Below are 19,659 nucleotides of genomic sequence, written 5' to 3'. Positions count from 1 at the left end.
GTTTACTAACCTGCAACTTGAAAACTAGAACGTTCTAATTAATCACCCATTTTGAGAACTATCACAGTATCCGTTATGACTACAACAGGAAAATAACTGGCTTTGTCTCTGCTAAGTTAAACATGCAGATGGTCTCCAGCACTCCTGATACAATTCCTTGTTGTTAAAAGCACATGCTTCTTGGGATCACATCGCTGGTTAAATGAATTTAATTAAATGGGGGTTGTGACCCCTCAGAAAACAGCTCTTCCAGGGCTGCACTGACAGCAAGGGTTCTTCGATGTCAGAAGCACTCATTGGAGCCACTTCTCGGAACAGCACTGTGTGTAACATAATGTTTTCCCTTTCTCTCATGGAGAGCCGAGGCTGGAACAATCGTGCCACTCCCAGAAGGATGCAGCTGTTTCAGAACTTTTGAAAACAAGGGGAAAATGTAGCAGGAATCAAACAGGCCATCCCCTTGTCTGGCTGTGAGACTCCACTCTACAACTGATGTTCTGAAGGACTCGCTCACTGGAACTTGCTCTTGAGTTCAGACCTCTTCCTTGCAGGTCACGCCCACCCACCTCCCCAAACACCCCATCCCCACTCTGTGAACCCCTCCTACCTGGCATCTGAAAAGGGCTGCCCGGGTCTGAGCTGGTCGGGGAGTGAGGGTAGGTGCTGCTGCTGCTGCCAGGAGAGTTGGGGTAGCTGCTGTTGGGGGACTGGGGAAACGGGTGGCTGTGTGGCTGCTGGAAGGAGTCGGGGAACGTGGCATTCAGTGGCATGTGGGGCTCATTTTGTCCCAGGTTTCGGAACTGAGCCAGAAGGCTGTGCTGAGGGTTGTACTCGCTGTGCCTCGGAACCAGCACCGGTGGGAGAACTGGAAATGGGAAGAGAGAGAGAGAAATGAGAACGGTGAAAACCGGTAACAGCCTCACGGCAAGTGAGGGCAAATGACCAGAACATCACTGTCAGCTCCACAGCTCTGACCAGAGGGGAAAGCACAGCCCAGATCGATCACAGGACTCCAGCCAGAGAGCAGCGCTCCTGGCCTGCTGACCCGAGAAGCCTCGAAACACAGTTTCAGACTAAACCATGTTGCTGCATTTCACTTCAAATTTTCCCACTCACAAGAAACTCAAGCACAGTTAACAATGTGCATCGCCCGCTAGCCAGGTGGCTTCAGGGGAAAGGAGCTTGTCACACAGCTGGGTGACCTGAGCTTGATCCCTGGAACTCATGTAAAGGGACAGAATAGATTCCACAAAGTTGGTCGGTGGCATGAGCACCACTTTCATATGCACACACGCACACACGCACGCACACACACACGCATAAAGCACTGTGGCATATACCCACGATCCCAGTACTCAGGAAGGAGGTTAAAGCAACAGAATGCCAGTCTGGGGTCCAGCCTGGGCTACCCTGTTTATGTATTTATATATCACCACTGATGTTCTCCCTGACAGTCTGCTGACATCTGAGTTATTGAATGATATTCGAATGTATTGAATCACATTACTTACCAATAAGTATTTTAATTGACACATTAGCTCCTTTTAAAATAAAAAGCAACAGAATGAAGGTTGAAGAAATAAACACAGTGGGCATCAAATACCCAAAGACCAAGGATGAGGACTGGTTACGTAGCCTCTGAGGATCTGGACGAAGGAACCCACTTCTCTGTGATCCACAAAACAGGGCCGAGGAGGACCCGGAAGTTACAGTCACATTTTGCTAACTGAAAACTCCAAGCTACGAAGGTGTAAGAGGTAGGTATGTAAGCAAAAGCAAAAAGAGTTGTCTCTCCTGAGGGCTGCAGGTTAAGAATCTAGGACAGTGAGAATCAGCATGGTTAACTCCCCAAATCCTGGCACAGCCACCACCAAACTGGTGACCTACCAGGGATGGGCAGGCCGCCTATGGTAACTTATAGAACCCCGCCCTGGGAGAAGTCATTAGACCCCAAGATGTCCTCCAGGGTCACAAGGTAGCTTCCCCTTAGTGACAAAGACCTCTGGAAGCCCTTCTGCTCTTGTGGCCCCAAAACAACAGAGAAAAGCAACATGTTTTAAAACTGCAAGAATGGAATTTTCTTTTTAAATTTATTTTTCTATGTAAAACACTTGGATTCGTTTCCATTTTTGTCCAAAACTCATTTGGGTACAACTCCCACCCCCAGTGTTGGGCTTACTGCTCGACACACGTCAGCCCTCAGCAGCCTCCCAGTGCTCTGTACAAAGCCAGAACACACTCGCCCAGCCCTGAAGGCCAGAGGCCTGCGGCTCCCACCGTCTCCTCTGCTTCTCTCATTCTCACCTCCTCCCAGGGCAGCGCCAGGTTCGTGTGTGTGTGTGTGTGTGTGTGTGTGTGTGTGTGTGTGTGTATGTGAGTGTGTGTGTGTGTGTGTGTGTGTGTGTGTGTGTGTGTGTGTGTGTGTGTGTGTGAGTGTGTGTGTGTGAGTGTGTGTGAGTGTGTGTGTGTGATGTGTGTGTGTGTGTGTGTATGTGTGTGTGTGTATGTGTGTGTGTGAGAGTGTGTGTGTGTGTGTGAGTGTGTGTGTGTCTGTGTCTGTGTGTGTGTGAGTGTGTGTGTGTGTGTGTATGTGTGAGTGTGTGTGTGAGTGTGCAGTCATAGAGTCTTGTGTATCCATGCTGAAAGGAAGAATTCATCCCTGTACCCTTCTGGGGCACGGAGTTTCCCAATTTGTTTCGGTTTCTGAGCCACTAGTTTTATTTAATTTTACCTTTCTCTAACTGGTTAACCAGAAATGCCACTCATTAGGAGTCCATCTTTGTCCTGGGGACCAAGGGGGACCTTTCTCATGATGTCCTATGTACGTTCTGCTGCTTTCTCGGACACCTCCTCTGCTCTGTCTGGGCCATGCCACCATTGTTTCTTGGGTCTTTGTTTACTTTTATATATATATATATATATATTTTAGAGAGAGAGAGAGAGAGAGAGAGAGAGAGAGAGAGAGAGAGAGAGAGAGAGAGGTGTTTTAGACAGGTTTTCTCTATGTAGACCTGGCTGTTCTGACTTGTCCGGTGGAGGCTGCCTGTCTCTGCCTCCCGAGCTCTGGAATTAAGTGTGTTCCACACTAGGAGGACTGACAGGTCCAGCTCCTGTCGGTTTTCCTTCTCGGTGTTCAGGACCCATGCTTCTCTTTCCAAATGGCTTCAGTTACTTCCCTGTCTACCTTTTGGAAACCAAAAACGTTCTTGTTGCCTTACTGAGAGGCCATTCCATTCACAGATACAGGGAAGTATCTGGGTGCTGGGTGCCTTCCTTACACTAAGGAAGGGCTGGGCAGGAGATGGAAGCCGGATGCTGAGTGCAAAGCCGGTCTCAGCTACAAAATGAGTTCGAGGCCAGCCTGGGCAACTTAGCGAAACTGTTGAAAATAAAACCTAAAGAGGCTGAAGAGAGGCTCAGCAGTGAGGAGCATGCACTGTCCTTCCAGTTTTCATCACCCACAAGGATAATTCCATCTGTAAGAGACCCTTCATCTGGACTCCGAGGGAACCTGTATGCATGTGCGCAGTTAAACTGCAGAGAGAGCCATGGGTACAGCTTAGTGCTACAGAACCTGCCCGGCATGCACGGGAGCCCAGGTTCATCCCCAGGACTGGACAAACAAAAGCACTCGGAAGGTCTGTTCAAGTCCACAATGGCTCTGTGATTTGTGGACACTGTAGCTAGGGCAGCTGTAATGAAATACCAAAGAGTGGAGCCCAGAGTAACAGGAATTCATTTTCCTGTGGTCCTGGAGGCTGATGTCCAGGATGAAGGGTTCTCCCGAGGCCTTGGTTCTCAGCTCCTGATGGCCTACTATCTTGGTGTATCTCTGCACAGCTTAACCCATCTCACAAGGATGTTAGGCAGTCTACATTAGGGCCCCCCACAATGCCCTCATCTTATCTTTTCCTTAAAGGCTCTGTCTCTAAAGCCCACCTTCAGTGGTACTCGGGGTTCAGGCTTCAACATGAATTTAGGGACACACACAGCCTGGTCCGTAAAGGCACACTCAGTGTCTTCCAAGTTCCCGAGCACCCCGAACTTCATACTTAAGGACAGTGCACTTGGTTTGGAACTGTTCTCCTTATGTTTCCAGAGATGCTGTTCCCCACAAGACACTCTGGAGAAGCCAGATTCCAAATCTGCTTCCTAAACGTTGTCGGAATCTGCCCTTTTTGCCTTGGGCCCCGAGGTTCCTCCTTGGAGAGGCAACCCCATGGTTAGGTTTACTAATGCTTGGTCTCTAAGATGACCAGGTTGTATGGTCACTAATACCCAGGCCTGGCTGCGCTGTGCCCTTCCTGAAAAAGAGGCCTAGTGAGTGGAACCTTTCTCATGTAGCTGACAACCACCTGAAGTCTGTGTGTGCGTGTGCATGTGTCTATGTGAGTGTGTGTGTATGTACATGCGTGTGTGTGTGTGTGTGCGTGTGCGTGTGTGCTGCCTAGAGAACTCTGTGGTTGGATGCTGGGGATCTGAACCCAGGTCCTCAGGCTCGTGCCGGAAGCACTTTACCAACTAAGCCACCTCATTCTCTGCCACATCTTCATTGGCATTTTTAAAAATTCCTTATTTTAGCCGTTATTTTAACTCTGTGTATATATGTGCATCTGTGTGCACATCCGTACATGTATGTGAGTGTTGGTGCCCTGTGTAACTAGAATATTAAAACCTCCTCTAGAGGTCATTGTGAGCTGCCCAGTGTGGATGCTGGGAATTAAACTTGGGTCCTTTCTCAGAGCAGTTTGTGCTCTTAACCACTGAGCCATCTCTCCAGCCCTCTAAGAATTCAAAAGGAGGATGCTCTCGCTTCCCATTTTTTCCTGACCTTTCTGAAGGGAGGAGTTGGGTTTCTTCCTTTCCTCACCACTGTTAACTCTGCTTCTCAACTGCGTCTCCTCCCATGAAAAAGTAAAATCCCTTTTCCGGCTAACAGGACAACCAACGGGAGACTAAAGCCGCAGGACGCTGCAGCCTGAGGACGTCTGTGATTCTTCTAGTGGGCTCTGCTTTTCTGTGTTGCCAAGGTGCACAGGAGAGAAAAGACCGAGAACGGCTAAAACGATACAACAGGAGCGCAGCAGCGCCTCACACCCCAGATGGGAGCTCTGTCCAGAGGCTCAAGTGCGGCTTGAAATCCTACGCCAAATGGTCAGTGGCAGCGTGCTCTCGCCTAACCCTGGCAAGTCTTCAGCTGTGCTCTGACCCTCCAAATGGTCTCCAAAAGGCAGCTGGTTTCTGCTCCAACACACGGAGAACTCTGATGAGGAGGCTGCCAGCCCCTTGGCCTGTGTTTGTCCACGAAGACAGAATGGCAGTCAAGACTCCTAAATGCTTCCTGCCCAGTTCTGCAGTGCTGGAGGAGGTACCTGGCTAAGTGACCTCCACAGATGACCACCCTGTGACTCTGGGCAAATCACCCAACCGCTTGGGGTTCGCACTCTGGCTTCCCTCCGGCAGCTCTGCCCTGAATTCTGTCTGTCTCCTGCTATGACTTCCTGTGTACCTAATTCTAGCCCTGCATCGTCACAGCGCTGTCCAGGTGAGACTCGAGACATCCCACTGGGGTTGTCTAAGAGCAGAGAGGTGGCACAGTCAGTCAGCCTTACAGTAAGGACTCTTACCAAAAGGGCAGGTTGCCTCAGCAGCTGCTTAAGACAGATGTCCCTAATAAGAGTGTACTGGGTGAGCTTGTGGGCAGGAACCATTCATGTAAAGAGGTGGGGGAGGAGGTAAGATGGCTTTCAAGTTAATAGAATGTTTGTTTATAAAATTAAATCCCTTACTTGGAGATCTGCCTCGGAAACTGAAGCAATGGTTCTCCGAATCTTAACCAAGGTTAAATTTTAACAGCAGTAAACAACAGGTAAAACCCCTTTATCTTCTTGTTTGCTCACTGATGGTGAGCTGAGGGTGGGCAGGGTTTGAAATATTAGATAAGGTCTCCCGAACTGTGGTTATAAAAGTCAACCGGAGGACACGGCTCTACCACAGGGTGTCTCCATGCTGATTCTTACAACTGTGATCTCTGTTTCTCCAGGGAAGCAGGCTCAGCCTAGCTAGGTAACTCATTCTGGATCTAGCACCTCAAGAAAGAGGGGCCAAGGCCTGAGTGAAAGGATGTTCACCGCCACCAGGTTTTACTACTTAGTCCTACAAAACTGAGAGGAGACTGAAAGTCACAGGGGTGTGTGTTCTGTGTGTGTGTACGCTTGCATGCATATGTGTAGTGTGTGTGTGGTATGTGTGTGCATCTGTGTATGAGAGAAAGAGAAAGAGAGAGAGAAAGAGAGAGGGGCAGATACAGACAAACAAACACTGGGTTTTCTTCCTCAATTGTTTCTCTATTTTATTTCTTGAGACAAGATCTTTCACAAAACCTGGAGTTTAGTGTTTTGGCTAGACTGCCTGGGCCAGCCAGCCCCCATGACTGCCTGTCTTTTTCCCTCAGTACTGGGATTACAACCATTTTCTGTGTGTGCTGAGGACCAAACTCAGGCCGTTCATCATCTCTGCACAGCAAACACCTGACTAAGCTGTGTCCCCACACCCGTGCTTGGGTTGAAATCATATTTTCAACAGACTTTTATCTGCGGAGGGCACTGTAGTGTTTACACTGTAGGAATGCAGCAGTCTGAAGTACAGAGTGTATCACAGACGGCAAAGACACAAAGTAATTTGAACGCAGGTAGAGAAATGAATTGCATTCAATCAGTATCAACCTTTTCTTTCTTTTAAATAAAGGCCCAACATTCAGTTTACTTTTAAAATAGCCTAAATGTAACTCGGCTTCCCAGGAAATGGGAGTCAGTGATCTCTAGGCCACCACAAATGATTCCTGGCAGACGTGTCTCTGTGGGACTGTGCCGCACATGCTGGCCATGACTGGGGACCCTGACTGAGGTTCCTGCTCTGACCTATCTTTCCCTCCCCGCCTGGCTACCCTCGGCTTCTGCACTCTCTGTCTCCTTGTCTCTCAGACACTCTTCCTGCTCCCTGTCCACGCCAGCAGGTAATTTCCGCCCCATGGTGGCTGTGCAGGCTTTACCAAGGTAACTCCCCTGTTTTATTTCTCACCTGACTTCCTCATCTGGTGGAGTGTCATGCCCTTGAGGGTGGAACTGTTGCTCCTTCTCTTGGACTGCCCCGAGTCTGACATATAAAAAAGCCCTGAATGTGTTTTCACTTAACAGTTTTATTGTAACCCCTGCCCTGTTAGGTATGGTGCGTGCAGTCTCTCCCCGATGCGCTCCTCACATTCTACTCAACTGCAGATTGTGAGCATCATCCCTGTGAACAAGACCAGAACCTGGACGGTTGGTGAATTCAGCCTCAGTCACTGTGCCTTGGGTCCAGGACACCCGTCTCTCGTTCCATGGCTCCAGCTATGGAAACCAAACCTCAAATTTCTCCCTTGTGTCAAATACCTAGCAATGACTCCCTGCATTTCTAAGACTCGGTACAGTGGTAGCTCGGAGCCTTAGGTAGAACACACCAGTAGCTACGGGCTTGCCCGGCTTGGCCTTACACTGCTCACAACAAACAGTATCCAGGGGCCAGAGCGACAGCTTCTCAAGTAAAGTTGCTTCTTGCTAGACCTGAGGATCTGTTTGGTTCCTGGAATCCAAGGTAGAAGGGGAAGAACTGACTCCCGAAAGTTGCTCTCAGACCTCTACACAAACAGATGTAAAACAAAAAACAAACAAAACCTGCTTAGCTTCTTTGGCCAAGCTGCATGGCGTTATGGAAAAAACACTGGCTCTCACTCAAGAAGGCCTGGGGTTCACCGCATGAACTTAGGGAGCACAAGCTCGTGCTGAGATTTCCATGCAGGTGTCCCCATCAGCCAAGATGGTCACAGCGGCCTCCCACCGACAGCTCCCCCTCAGGCCTCTTTTCTTCATCAGTTCCCTTTCCTTTGCTAAACATTTGTTTGCTTCATTTCCACAGAGGGAAGGCGTGAGGTTATAAGACAGTACAGAAGTCTTCTAAGGTAGAGAAAAACTTGAGTATAAACTACAATTATCACACCAGGAGTTAAAAACAAAACCACTGTAGGCGATGCATGAGAGAGAACAATACTGTTTTAGCTTTAGCTTTCCCAATTTAGGGTTTTGCCTAACTCCTCATTAGACAAGTAACAGGAACGATTTTTAAAACCTTCCTTCCTTTCAATAGTAGAGCTGCAACACACATCACTTACATATGCTGAGTGCTGTACCAAATATTAACTGATCAAAGGTTCACAAGAGCCTCGTACACAAACTTGGACAAACATCGTACAGGTAATTAAAACGGGTGAGAATACAGCGTAAAATAGAGGTGGAAATGAAGATACTGGGAGATTTCATAACTTAACTGAGACACTAGTCACCTATGGTTAGACAGCCAATGTCCAGGGAATCAGGTTCAAACTGGACCGCCTTGGTCTTAAGAAGTTTCTGAGCAGCGGCTCAGTTACCTAACAATCCACTGAAACGCTCACAATGGCCTCCAAGCCGCTCTGTTTAACTAACACTCAGAGTTCAATTAACTGTATTCAGCTCAAAGTGGATCCCAGCAAATATCACTGATGGATGGGAAATAAATGTAAACAGAACTTCCTAAACACACAGACACAGGCATGGATGCTCCCACAGGGCACCGGCGCAGATGCTCCCAACTCTCCACTCTCAGCCCAGCCCACAGGCAGGCTACCACATGTGTCTTAGAACACACACTCTAACACTTACACACTGGGTGTCTGGCTCCTCTGTTAACGAGAAAGCCAACTGCTTCATGGTTCATCAGAAGCAGTCCCAGCACACACACTGGCTGCCCTGATTCAGTCACCATTTTAGTGTAATGACTACCACTACTTTTCTGGAACTGATTGCTTCTTGGAGACTTGCTCCCATTACAGGTTTCCCTTCATCCTACAGGAGGTATGGAGGAAAAGAGCGACCTTCCTCGCCTTGCAGACCTCATCATTTTCAAGGATGCACAAGTGTGGACGGAGGTCTCTTCACACACTGTGACTAATGTGATCTTCACAGCAAACCTGGACAGACAGACCGTCACAACCCTCAGCTTCCCCCACAGGTCAGCAAACAGAAAATCCCAAGGAAGAAATGTAAGGGGCTCAGGGCCAAACCGCCCAAGGCGAGTGGACGCCTAAGTCCATGGTCCCCATCGTGTTCTCACAACATTACTGAAGGAAACTGGTATCTTCTTCACATGGCCTTTTCTGTCCTGAATCCCTAAGGAATCCCACTCTACCAGTCCACTAGGGACTAATCCTCTCTCACTGATACGACTTGTGTGGTTTCAGGGTTTTTTTTGTTTTTTTGTTTTTTTTTTTTTGTTTGTTTGTTTTTTTTTTTTTTTTTGATCTATCACAACCAGTAGTTTACAGTCTGCTTGTTTTAAGGGTTTTCTCATCAAATGGCCTCAGGTTTGAGGCACAGTCTCTCCTTCCTGCTGCTGTGTTCTGACTGACTCCCTTTGCTGTCCTAGTGCTGGGATTACAGATGTGGGCCACTACATCTGGCTTTTAAGAAGAAACAAAACAAAGCACCCTGTGAGTTCCAGCTGCAGAAACAGTAAGAAAGGTCCTGCCTCAAAGAACGAGGTGCAAGGAGAGAGCGACTCCGGAGACGTCATCCTCTGACCACTGCCAGGATACGGCGGCATGTGCCAACCCTTCACTCCTCCACAGAATAAAATGAACCTCCACATCCTCTTCTTATGCTTGGGGAGGCTCCTTGGGTAAACTGGGTAGGCAGACAGAAGGAACCCTGAAACTCTCAGGCCAAGAGAGTCAAGCCAGGTGACCATCAAGCTCAGTGAGAGCGCTGTTACAGAGAAGTGAACAGTGTCTCTGAGAATAACACCCCAAACTGGCTGACCTCCAAACGCACACATACACATAGAAAAAATCCTTGAGACAGTGGCCATGCACGGCCATCTCGGCACGGCACTGGGGCAGTGTTAGCGAGAGCAGTGTGCAGGGGTGTCAGCTGAGGAAGTCTTGTCAGTGCTCTTCCCAGCTTGTGAGTTAAGTTCTCCCTCCATCCACACGGGTCCTTCAATTTAGCATCAGCCATGATAATTGCACGCCAGTGTTTTCTCGTGGGCACAGTTCCTGTAGACTCCTGTGTTTGTCATAAATGTAAGAAGGAAGGGAAACTTAGATGTGCTGGAACACAGCGCATACTGTCGTTTTAATTTCTATTGTTAGTATAGTTAATTTATCTCCAATCTTCAAAATCTTTCTAATGAATACATCTTGGTATCTGACTTTTTTTTTTTTTTTAAAGATTTATTTATGAGTCTTAACCTTCAGACAACCAGAGGGCACATACTGGTTACAGATGGTTGTGGAGCCACCATGCGTTGTTGGGAATTGAACTCAGAACCTCTGAAGAGCAGTCAGTGCTCTTAAATGAGCCATCTCTCCAGCCCGGTATCTGACTTTTAACCTCCAAACCTTGAAATAAAGTCAATCCTTGCTCCCGACCCAGCAAGTGCATTTGCTGCCCAGGTGCAGCCAGTCTCAGCGATGGGGTCACATCTGAATAAAGCCGGGGTCAAAGTACTCTAAGTCAGAAATGGACTCCTGCCTAACCTGCCTACCCTTAATGCTCGCCTCACCTGGGCAGCACCCCGGGGCTTCAATCACTGGTGTGTGTGACAGCGACCGCTGCCCACTGCTGTCTCCACCATCCCCGGCACTGAGGGTGCACACCTCCAGCCCAGGAAAGATAGGCTCCATTGTGACTAAGCAGAAGACAGTTCTGCCCCATCTGACAGGGGCTCTGGCTGCCTGTGGCAGAGCACTGGGGTGACTGAGTTGACACCAATTGATGCCCTTCCACAGAACACTTTTCAACGGAGATCATTACAGATTCATATGCAGGTTTATGCCACCACCAGAGTCTGCCACTGGCACTGTTAAATCTAGAGAAGCGCCAGCATCCTCAGACCTACACTGCTTACCTCTCTCCTCGGCATCTACTCCCCCTGCCCCGTTCCTGCTGGGCAATAATGAATCTTTCTTTGGTTCTGTAACTTTTAAAACATTTTCTTCCAGGGTGAACGGGTGGCTGAGTTGAAGCCCATTTTCAGCCAACAGGTGGGAAGTTTCAGACTATTTCAAGTTTAAGCCGCCAGCAGCCACTAGGCCGCCAATTGAGCCGAGATTTCCATTTTCATTGTTAATGGAAACCTCAGACTGTATTTGTTTAGAGGATGGTGTCTGATGAGACAAGGTCTTGCCATGTGGCCCCAAACGATCTTTCCCCTCAGCCTCTTGGGTGTTGGGATCATAGGTATAACATACGTGTGTACCGGCACACTCGACAAAAACCTCAGAATTTTAAACCTGAGTTCGATAAGGGCCTCCATGGTGAAGTTCGAAGTGCAAAAATGATTTTTATGTGCCGCATGAGAAAAGAGGGAGGGGAGAGAAAGAGAGGGGGCAGTGGACAGGATACCCCTATGGAGGCACTTTAGGAGCAGTGGACAGCAGCCGAATGGGCCCCTCAATACCACAATTAGGTGACTTACTCAGCCTTGGTCAGCATTTACTTTGGGAGAAGAAAAAGAGAAGCCATATTTAATCCAACCACTAATAAGCAGCCTCCCTCCGAAGGCAAAGTCCAGGCAAACAGGTCGCTACGTCAGCAGCTGGGTCAGCCTCCGTGTCCGGGCTCTGAGAACTTTCTGTTTCCTGCAAGTGTCTACACGCGTGCAGGGGGAAAGAAACGCTCAATGGTGGCCAGAGTACGACCTTTCACAGAAGGAAGAGTCTCCGGGGCTTTGGGAAGCAACGTTTCTCAAAGTGCTGGGTGGCCCACCGTGTTTTTACAGTACTTACGTGTAACAAGACACACAGCCCAGGTTAAGGAAAAACTGTAAGTTGATGAAATTACTTTGGGACAAGGAAATAGAGAATGAATATACTCAAAGGAACAAGGACAAATCTGCCTGTGCAGATTTTGAAATGAAATCAGTTGTTTCTCTTGTTAAACTTGACTATCTGAAGGAAAAATCTAGAAAGAGCAAGTCTCAGCACAAGACAAGCCCCCAAGCTCAATGACTTAAAGACCAACTCACCAGCACCTTATGAATGGGAGAACCTAGAAGGGCAGTGGGACTTGACTTGCCTGGACACCTAACCAGCGGTTCCGTGATCTTAGCATGCGATGCACAGCTGTCACGTGATCACTCACACGCACTCTAAGAGGGTACAATATGAAAAATAAAAGGAAACCCCTGGTATATTTAAATCACATACACCTCTCCCTTAGCCACAGTGGGTTTCCAGAAGTGCCCGGTAAGTGGCTGGCAACACTCCTGGCTGAAGTAGAGAAAGGACGTGAAACACAGAGTCATATTCCGCCAGCCTTCCGCCTCCTCATCAAGCCTTTATGTTAGAACAAGTTACTAGGTAACCAAGAGTTGTGCCAGGAATCATTTCCCTTTTTATCTTACAGCAGCAAGGAAATGACCCTACAGGAAAAGATGGTTTTCAAAGGCTGCAGAGAAACGGAAAACCCATCTCTAGGAAGGCAGACAGCAGTCACGGCGTTTTCAGTGACCGACAATGATTGGTGTCACAGTGGTAGCTGCTGAGACAGACACCAGCACATACAGTGCCCGCCCAACACGGAGATCAGCTGAACAGTACTGGCTGTGAAGTTTATTATGAAGAAGCTCGGGTTGCTACGGGAAAGGCATAATCTCTCTGGGGTACGAAAATAGAGGAATTAAAAAAGAGTCCCACCTAAACACCTCTGCAAGATTAGACTTGAGAGAGAGAAGTGAGCTGGATCAGGAAGGAGGAGGGAGGAGTTAGGGACCGAGTGCCCGCATAGAACGCAAGTACAGAGCAAGGGAGAAAATGGGAACGGAAGTGGGGAAGGAGGCAGGAACTCGAACGGGCAGGGCTCTACTGAAGAGCGAAGGGAAAGAAGGTCTATCGATCGATCACAGCTGCTTTTCAGTGGCTCACAAGGGCAGGGGCTCCGCAGCTGACGCAAGCAGTTAGCATGTGGGGCGGGCTACGCAGCTGACGCATGCAGTTACGTGTGGGGCGGGGCTGCTGGCTAGCTGGCGCGGCAGAGTGAGAGCCGGGTGGCTGGAGAGGGTGCGTGCCCACAGTGTTCCTAACAATACCTTAGGTGTGAGAGCACTTCCTGTGTGCAAACCCCTCTGCTTTCCAGATGTCTGACACGTAAGTCCCCCACTCAGAGGACTCTCCTCTTCATTACTCACGCGGCATTAACCACGTCAGCTGAAACACATGTACCCAGAATCTAATTTGTATGAAATATTTGCACGACACTTTTTACTCGCCAGACTCCCATCTCCGTTTCAGTTTCTGGCTAAAAGAAAACCATGTGTATGTGAGTTGTTCCTAAGAATAAACAAAAACAAAACCACACATCCCATCTGGTTTGACAAAGAGTGAAGAATCCCAGAGCTAATGAGAACCCCGCAAGGCTGGGGGAAGGGGCAAACGCTGCGCAGAACAACCTGTAACAGTGTAACTTTCAAAGGGTCCAATAAAAAGGCACCAGGAAAGAGAGCTAAAAGGTGTGTGAGAAGTGTTCAGCAAAAACCCGAGAGTACGGAAGAGACTATGTGATGGGCCTGAGGGTAGCAAGCCTCCAATGAAATTCCAACAGAGAGGCCCTTCATAGCACAGGCAAGGGCGTTCTAATGACCTACATTCTAGAACCATGGAGCATCCTGTGGATTGAATACAACAGTCAGTTCCACGAAAATCGAATGTCATTAAAGAATATTTCATGTGTTAGTATGAAATGTGCACGCATGAAGATAGATGATTTCAGAATGGTGGTGACTAACGGGAATGCACGGTCACACCGGGTTTTAGTTCATATACTCTCTTCCTTAAACTAGGTGGGGACACAAGTGTTTGCAAATGTTCCTTTACTTTTTCAGAATGCAAATACTGCACAAAAATACAAAATGCCTTCAGAGAGTAGAGAGAAACAGGTATTGCACAACCATACTACAGATCTGCACTTGATGAAGCAGCTCCTCTTTCCCTGGTGTCTGAAGTTCCTGTAAGAGAAGGAGATCACCTGGCCCTCCCAGGAGCAGGGACAGGGAGAAGGGTCACATGATTTTGATGCTTAAACCACCGGCTAAGAGAGCAAGTCCACCCACACAATCCCCCTGTGAGCAACACTCAGGCACCTCAAGTACAGAACCACTTGCCAGTTGATCCACTGGTCCCGATGTAGAGTCCAGCTCAGGGGCAAAACTATACAAATTAAAAATGTAGAGGTTTGTATCCATGGGAGACTGGCACCGGAGCTCCCTCACAGACCCTCAAGTCCCTTGTGTGACACAGCACAGGACCTGCGTGGAACCTGTGTCATTTGCCCTACATGTTAAATCACCCCCAAGTCACTTACAACACCTGACGTGATATAAACACCATGAAGACGGTCACTTAGTTGTTTAGAGAGTAAGGGGGGCTTCTGCCCTGTCTGCAATGGTTCCTGATCAAGAGAAATGTACAGCGGCACAGCACTCACCGACCATGGGAAGACTCTAAACTCCTTCCAGTACAATGGGCTGATTTACTCCCAGGACTGTGAGAACCGAGCCCATTGCTGAGGCAAAGCTGTGTGGCCACAAAGCTAGGCTCGCCAGTGCACGCCAGCCTACATGAGGCCTGCTCCTGGGTCACCCTCAAGCAGCACCAGACGCAAGTACAGCCCTGATCTGTACATGGTGGCCGTCCCCCCTCCTGAGAAGCCTGTGGTGGAGAGGAAGAACTGAGCCCTGGGCCCCGGAAGCAATGGAGTTCATGGACTTTTCCAGCCACTAAAACTGAAAGAGAAAGTACCAGGAAGGGTCAGCCTGCTCGATACAGACAGCATTCCTTCGCTAAACGTGTTTAGCGGCAGTGGACTCTGAATATGGACTCGGAATCCAGACTGCACAACTGTTACCATACCCCAGGGCCAAGGCATAAAGACAGATTCCTAGAAGGCACCCAGCAGCAAATCCTAGCAGAACAGTGTGCAGGGAACACACTGCAGCACACTTCCGCATGGATGACAAAAGGTGCTGCCTGGAAACAACCTGGTTCTAGTCACAGCTGCCCTGCTCTGCCCTTCTCTTAGGGCACAGGCCAAAAGCCTGTGTTTCTGTTGTCTTCTGATGCACAGCTAAACTTGCTAGAGAGACACGCAGAACCAATGTGCATCACTCAAAGCAAATTCACACACAAAACCCAATGTTCAGAACCTGTTCCTAAGAAAGAAGTCACTTAGAGAGGAGGAGGCTGACAACATGAATGAAATACTCAGGGGCTGCTAAACTTATACCTGGAAAGCAACTCCCAAAATGTTCAAGTGCTGAAGGCTTGTTCCCAAAGCCTCCTGGGTAATAGCACAGTCACTGAAGGGGACAGTGGGGCTCAAGCTCCTTCCTCTTAGACATAAGCTCTGCTGACACCCCTTCACCCTAGGATGCTGCTGGGCTGCGGGTCAGAGAGTACAGGGCTGACAGGCCCAAGGACTGATACTTTCAAACTCATGACCAAAGTGACCCTCTCCCCTCTACAGTGATCGCTGCAGGTGCTTGTTACAGTGAGGGAAAGCCGACTGACGCACGCGCATTCCTGTGCTAGCTCTCTCTTGCACACGCATGTACAAATACAGACAGAATTTCTCCCAAATGGTTTAGAATTACAACCCAAGGCGGAAAGGTGCTTTTCTTTCGATCTTTGGGGACTCGCGGGGCACACGGGTGCAGCGTCACTCACCAGGGCTCTCCACTCGCTTATAGTGGTAGGGATTGATGCAGACTTCCTTCTGCTTGGAACCAAATGGGAACTCGCAGCATTCCAGAGGCTTTAGTTCATGGTGGCTCTGGAGGTCGGGCCAGCGCCACACGCGGCAATAAATGACATGAGGCAGTCCCTTCCGGTGGGACACCTGCAACCTGCCATCCAGGGAGCGAGGAATGGTGACGCAGTTACTCGGCTGCCCGGGGCAGCTCAGGGCCTTCTCCAGCTCTTCCATGGCCCCTTTCTTCTTCTTCAGCTTCTTCACCAAAGCGTCCACAGCCTTCTCCGCCCATTTCTCTTCTTCGTCGCCCTGTTTCCACCCAAGGAGTCTCTTCACGGCTGGGCTTGTGAATGAAAACAAGCTGGTCACATTCATAGCGGCTGGCCGAGGTCTACACGCTCCTCAGACCGGGGAAAGTGACGGCTCCGAACTGGGGGTGCAAAGCCAACAGAGATTTCAGTTTATTTACATAGATTCTCTAGCTTCTTGGTCTTCGGTTCGGAAAGGTAGGAAATACTGTTCCTTCTGCTTCAGGGAGGACCCAGTTAGCACCTGCGAAAGAAAAGACAAGAAGCTGATTTAAAATTAACTGCGTCACAATTAGCTAATTAGTGCGTGCCAGTCTGACCCTGTAGAGGTCCACGCTTGGCTTAGACCAATTCAGTGACTTCATTAGAGAGCAGCCCCATGCTGAGTTCATGAACATTTGTGTCCTGTGACACCAGGAACTGAGCTTCACCCGTTAAAGGCAGAGCACCCACTGCGACCGACTTGTATTTGGGCTGGGAGCCTCTAAGTAACTCACTAGGGTTAAGTTAGATTATAAGGGTGGGTGGGGCTTGAGGCAACAGGATTGGCAGCTTTACAAGAGGAAGGGAATAGATTGCTCCCAACAGCACCCAAGCCCTGGACAAAGGTCATGCGAGTGTTTCGGGCACAGAAATCCACTTGGCTGATTTGCATATTACCACCTCATATGTAAACGAAAGTGACAAGCCCCAACAGATACCAAGCACAAAACTGCAAAGAAGCTAAACCACTCCAGCAACCGACACTCCTGGAGGGAGATGGGCTGATACACAGGAACCGACAGGTACAGAAGACTACAGCATAAAAATGCGACCAAATTAATCGGCAAAGCCAACAGGTGACAGAGGAAAATCATTTGAAAGATAAGCTCCTGTGGGTGGAGGAGCCCGCTCAGTGCCTCAGAAGCCTGAGGGCACGCGTCCCATTCTCAGAGCCCACACTGAGTGGACCGTGCTTATCTGCCCACACTGAGAAGGCACAGGCGGGTCTCTGAACTTGGTGGCTGGCCAGCCTAGACCAGTTCATTAGCAAGCTCAGGTCAGCCAGAGACCCTGTCTCCATAATGAACAAACAACCAGGGCAGACAACTCTTGACGTCTGTGCACGTAGCTGCGTGTAAGCGTATAATAAACGGTAATAACCAAGACCCCTCGGCCTTAGTATAACTAAGACATCAACAATAATATGGTGGTTGAAAACAACCATGATTTTAACCACGAGTCAAAGAAGAAACTACAGTAGAGATGAAACATTTTAACTGAATGATTATAAATTTATGACATCAGCTACATTTACTGGAAGAGGAAAAAACCTGAAAACTATGTTTTACATACCCAACATGGGGAGGTGGACAGTGATTTAAACTCCAAAAAAAATACAAGGAATTGAGCAATTATTTCTTAAAGTAGACTAGAGAAAACTGTAAATTCAAAATGGTATAATCTCTTAGCAAGACTGACAAATTCCAATAAAACAGAAAAATGACCAATAACAGGTATGGGGGGAGGGGGAGAGAATCTTCCTGATCCTCAGACTTAAAACAATGACCCAAGTAATCTGGGTCTCCGTCCAGTTCTGGAGCAAATGGTCTGGCCGCTCCATCTCATAATGTTCCTATCTTTGGAGCTGGTACCTGGTACAGGACAGCGTCTCAGTAAATGTTTGATGACTGACTTGGCTCCAGGAAGAAGTTATACTAAGATGAAAAGATTCCATGTTCCCTGAGTTCCTCAAGGAGCAACAGCTCACCTTTAGTCAAGAGAAAGCTGCTTGCAGGAGGGAGCTCACCACATTTAGTCGTTTTTGCGAAGGTTTTATTTGCGCAGCTCAGAAGTCAGCGTGGTTAGGGGCACCTCCCTACTGATATGCTAATTCACCGTTCCGAAAAGTTGGGGGAGGGTGCTCTTTCCTTTTGTTCTTTTGTTTTGTTTCAGAACTGGGAAGACTGCATCTTTCCAGGCCTCCCCCAGCAAACTAGAGAGGCCTTGAATTTCTTCTAGCCCCCTCCCCTCTCCTGACCGAATAGCTGCTTAATATTTTAATAAATGGCTTCAAATATGAAGGATCATTTACCTCAAAGTTGCCCGAGGGCTATTTTCCGGTGAGAGTTTACCAAGTGAAATGAGTGTATTAGGGTGCAAGGGGTACCTAAGAACACCGCTTTGGATCTTTATTCTTTTCCAAACAACTGTGGGAGTGGGGGCAGTGACCGACACCCCAGAGAGCTCCCAGGAAGAACAAGGTAAAAACATCCAAGTGACTCCCATGGAGCACTGGCTAATCGGATGCCAGCCTCACAGGACTGCAGTGGGCCCTCTTCAGCTCTCCCCAGCCTCTGCCAGAAGGAATGCTGACAAAGTACCAAGGGTAACAGGAAGTGGTAACTGTTGTCAAACAGGCAGAAGCAAGAGTATAGGCTGATGCTTGTGTGTGTGTGTCCCAGTCGTAAACTGTATTGTACAGTATTAGGAGGTGGGGCCTCTGGGAGGGGGGTCAGGTCGTGGGAATAAAGCCCCCACTAAACTCCACAGTGCCCTCCCTTCCTGGGTGTAGCAGGAAGATGCTGCCCAGCTAGCTGGAAGCACCCCAACTATCAGTCTTGGTCTTGGGGCATCATGGCTATTCAAGCGTCAGCTAGAACAGATGAAGTCAAGCGTCAATTCCGAACAGAAAAGACAAAAAGGAGCAAAGAGCTAACTCCAGGGGCTTCAGGAAGTTTTTTCCAAAGAGGAAGCCTCAGACAGCCAGTGAAGGATTGTAGAGTTCTGTGGAGACAACAGACATCCTGAGCACTTCCTAGCACCAGACCAACGACCTCTCCATCTGTGAAAGGCAGAGCCAAGGTCTAAACCCCTTTGCCCAAGTCTCCTGTGCAGACTGTTAAAAGTCGCAGCCTGCCTGAGCTCAGACATGGGACAGGAATCCCCAGGGTCAACCCGTGTAGTCAAAGCAGGAGGGGCAAGACTTCGAAGAGAGGGCCGTAGGTACAGCATCTCGATGAGCCCTTGGGGTGGGTGAGGGGGGCGGGTTGGGAGTGGGGAAGCCTGGCGGTGACTCAGGGACACAGGGAAGGCAGTGCCTTCAAGAAAGCAGGGTCTCTGCAGACACCACACTAGAACAACAGTGTTCACCTGGGCAGTCAAGATCTGAGCAGAGCTCACAATAATTAAACCGAAAAGATCACAAGCCTTGGGGAACGAACATGGAGACCATAAATATTGCGGACTGAGAAGGTTTCCAAGAGCAAGTCAAACAGGTAACCAACCTCCCGTGAAGAACTCCAAAATGAGTTCTAGACACTTGGCAAGACAACCAGATTTTCCCCTCTGTCCCTTTTTGTACTTCCTGCCTTAGTTTATATCAGAAGCTAACTGGCCTTATCAGTTTAAAACGCAACATAAAAACATGAGTCAGCACACAGAGATTTCCTTCCCTCCTGTGCAAATACAAACATTTCACACTGACCAAAAAAAAAAAAAAAAAAAAGTCCAATGAGGAACACTGCAGCCAGCCCAGTCGCCTCATCACGAGC

The 19,659-nt window shown here is 48.7% G+C and overlaps 1 protein-coding gene across 3 annotated transcripts in view; it reads right to left on the bottom strand.

Annotated features, from left to right (window-relative positions):
• The window catches only part of Smad1 (SMAD family member 1), a 61,151-nt gene that overhangs the window by 18,205 nt on the left and 23,287 nt on the right, over nucleotides 1-19,659 (bottom strand). For 2 of the 3 annotated variants that reach the window (XM_032887448.1, XM_032887449.1), the window contains exons 2-3: nucleotides 15,794-16,370; nucleotides 608-865 (exon numbers count right to left, since the gene is read on the bottom strand). In XM_032887448.1, the coding sequence (XP_032743339.1) occupies nucleotides 608-865; nucleotides 15,794-16,193 (658 nt within the window). In that variant the 5' untranslated portion in view covers nucleotides 16,194-16,370. Of the gene's footprint in view, nucleotides 1-607; nucleotides 866-15,793; nucleotides 16,371-16,446; nucleotides 16,548-19,659 lie in introns of those variants that run through there. The other variant, XM_032887446.1, reaches the window with a different exon arrangement.

The sequence above is a fragment of the Rattus rattus genome, chromosome 17 (genome assembly GCF_011064425.1).
Source record: "Rattus rattus isolate New Zealand chromosome 17, Rrattus_CSIRO_v1, whole genome shotgun sequence".
In the NCBI taxonomy this organism is placed as follows: domain Eukaryota; kingdom Metazoa; phylum Chordata; class Mammalia; order Rodentia; family Muridae; genus Rattus; species Rattus rattus.
The sequence above is the reverse complement of the archived record's forward strand: the minus strand, read 5'-3'. Positions and strand labels throughout refer to the sequence as shown.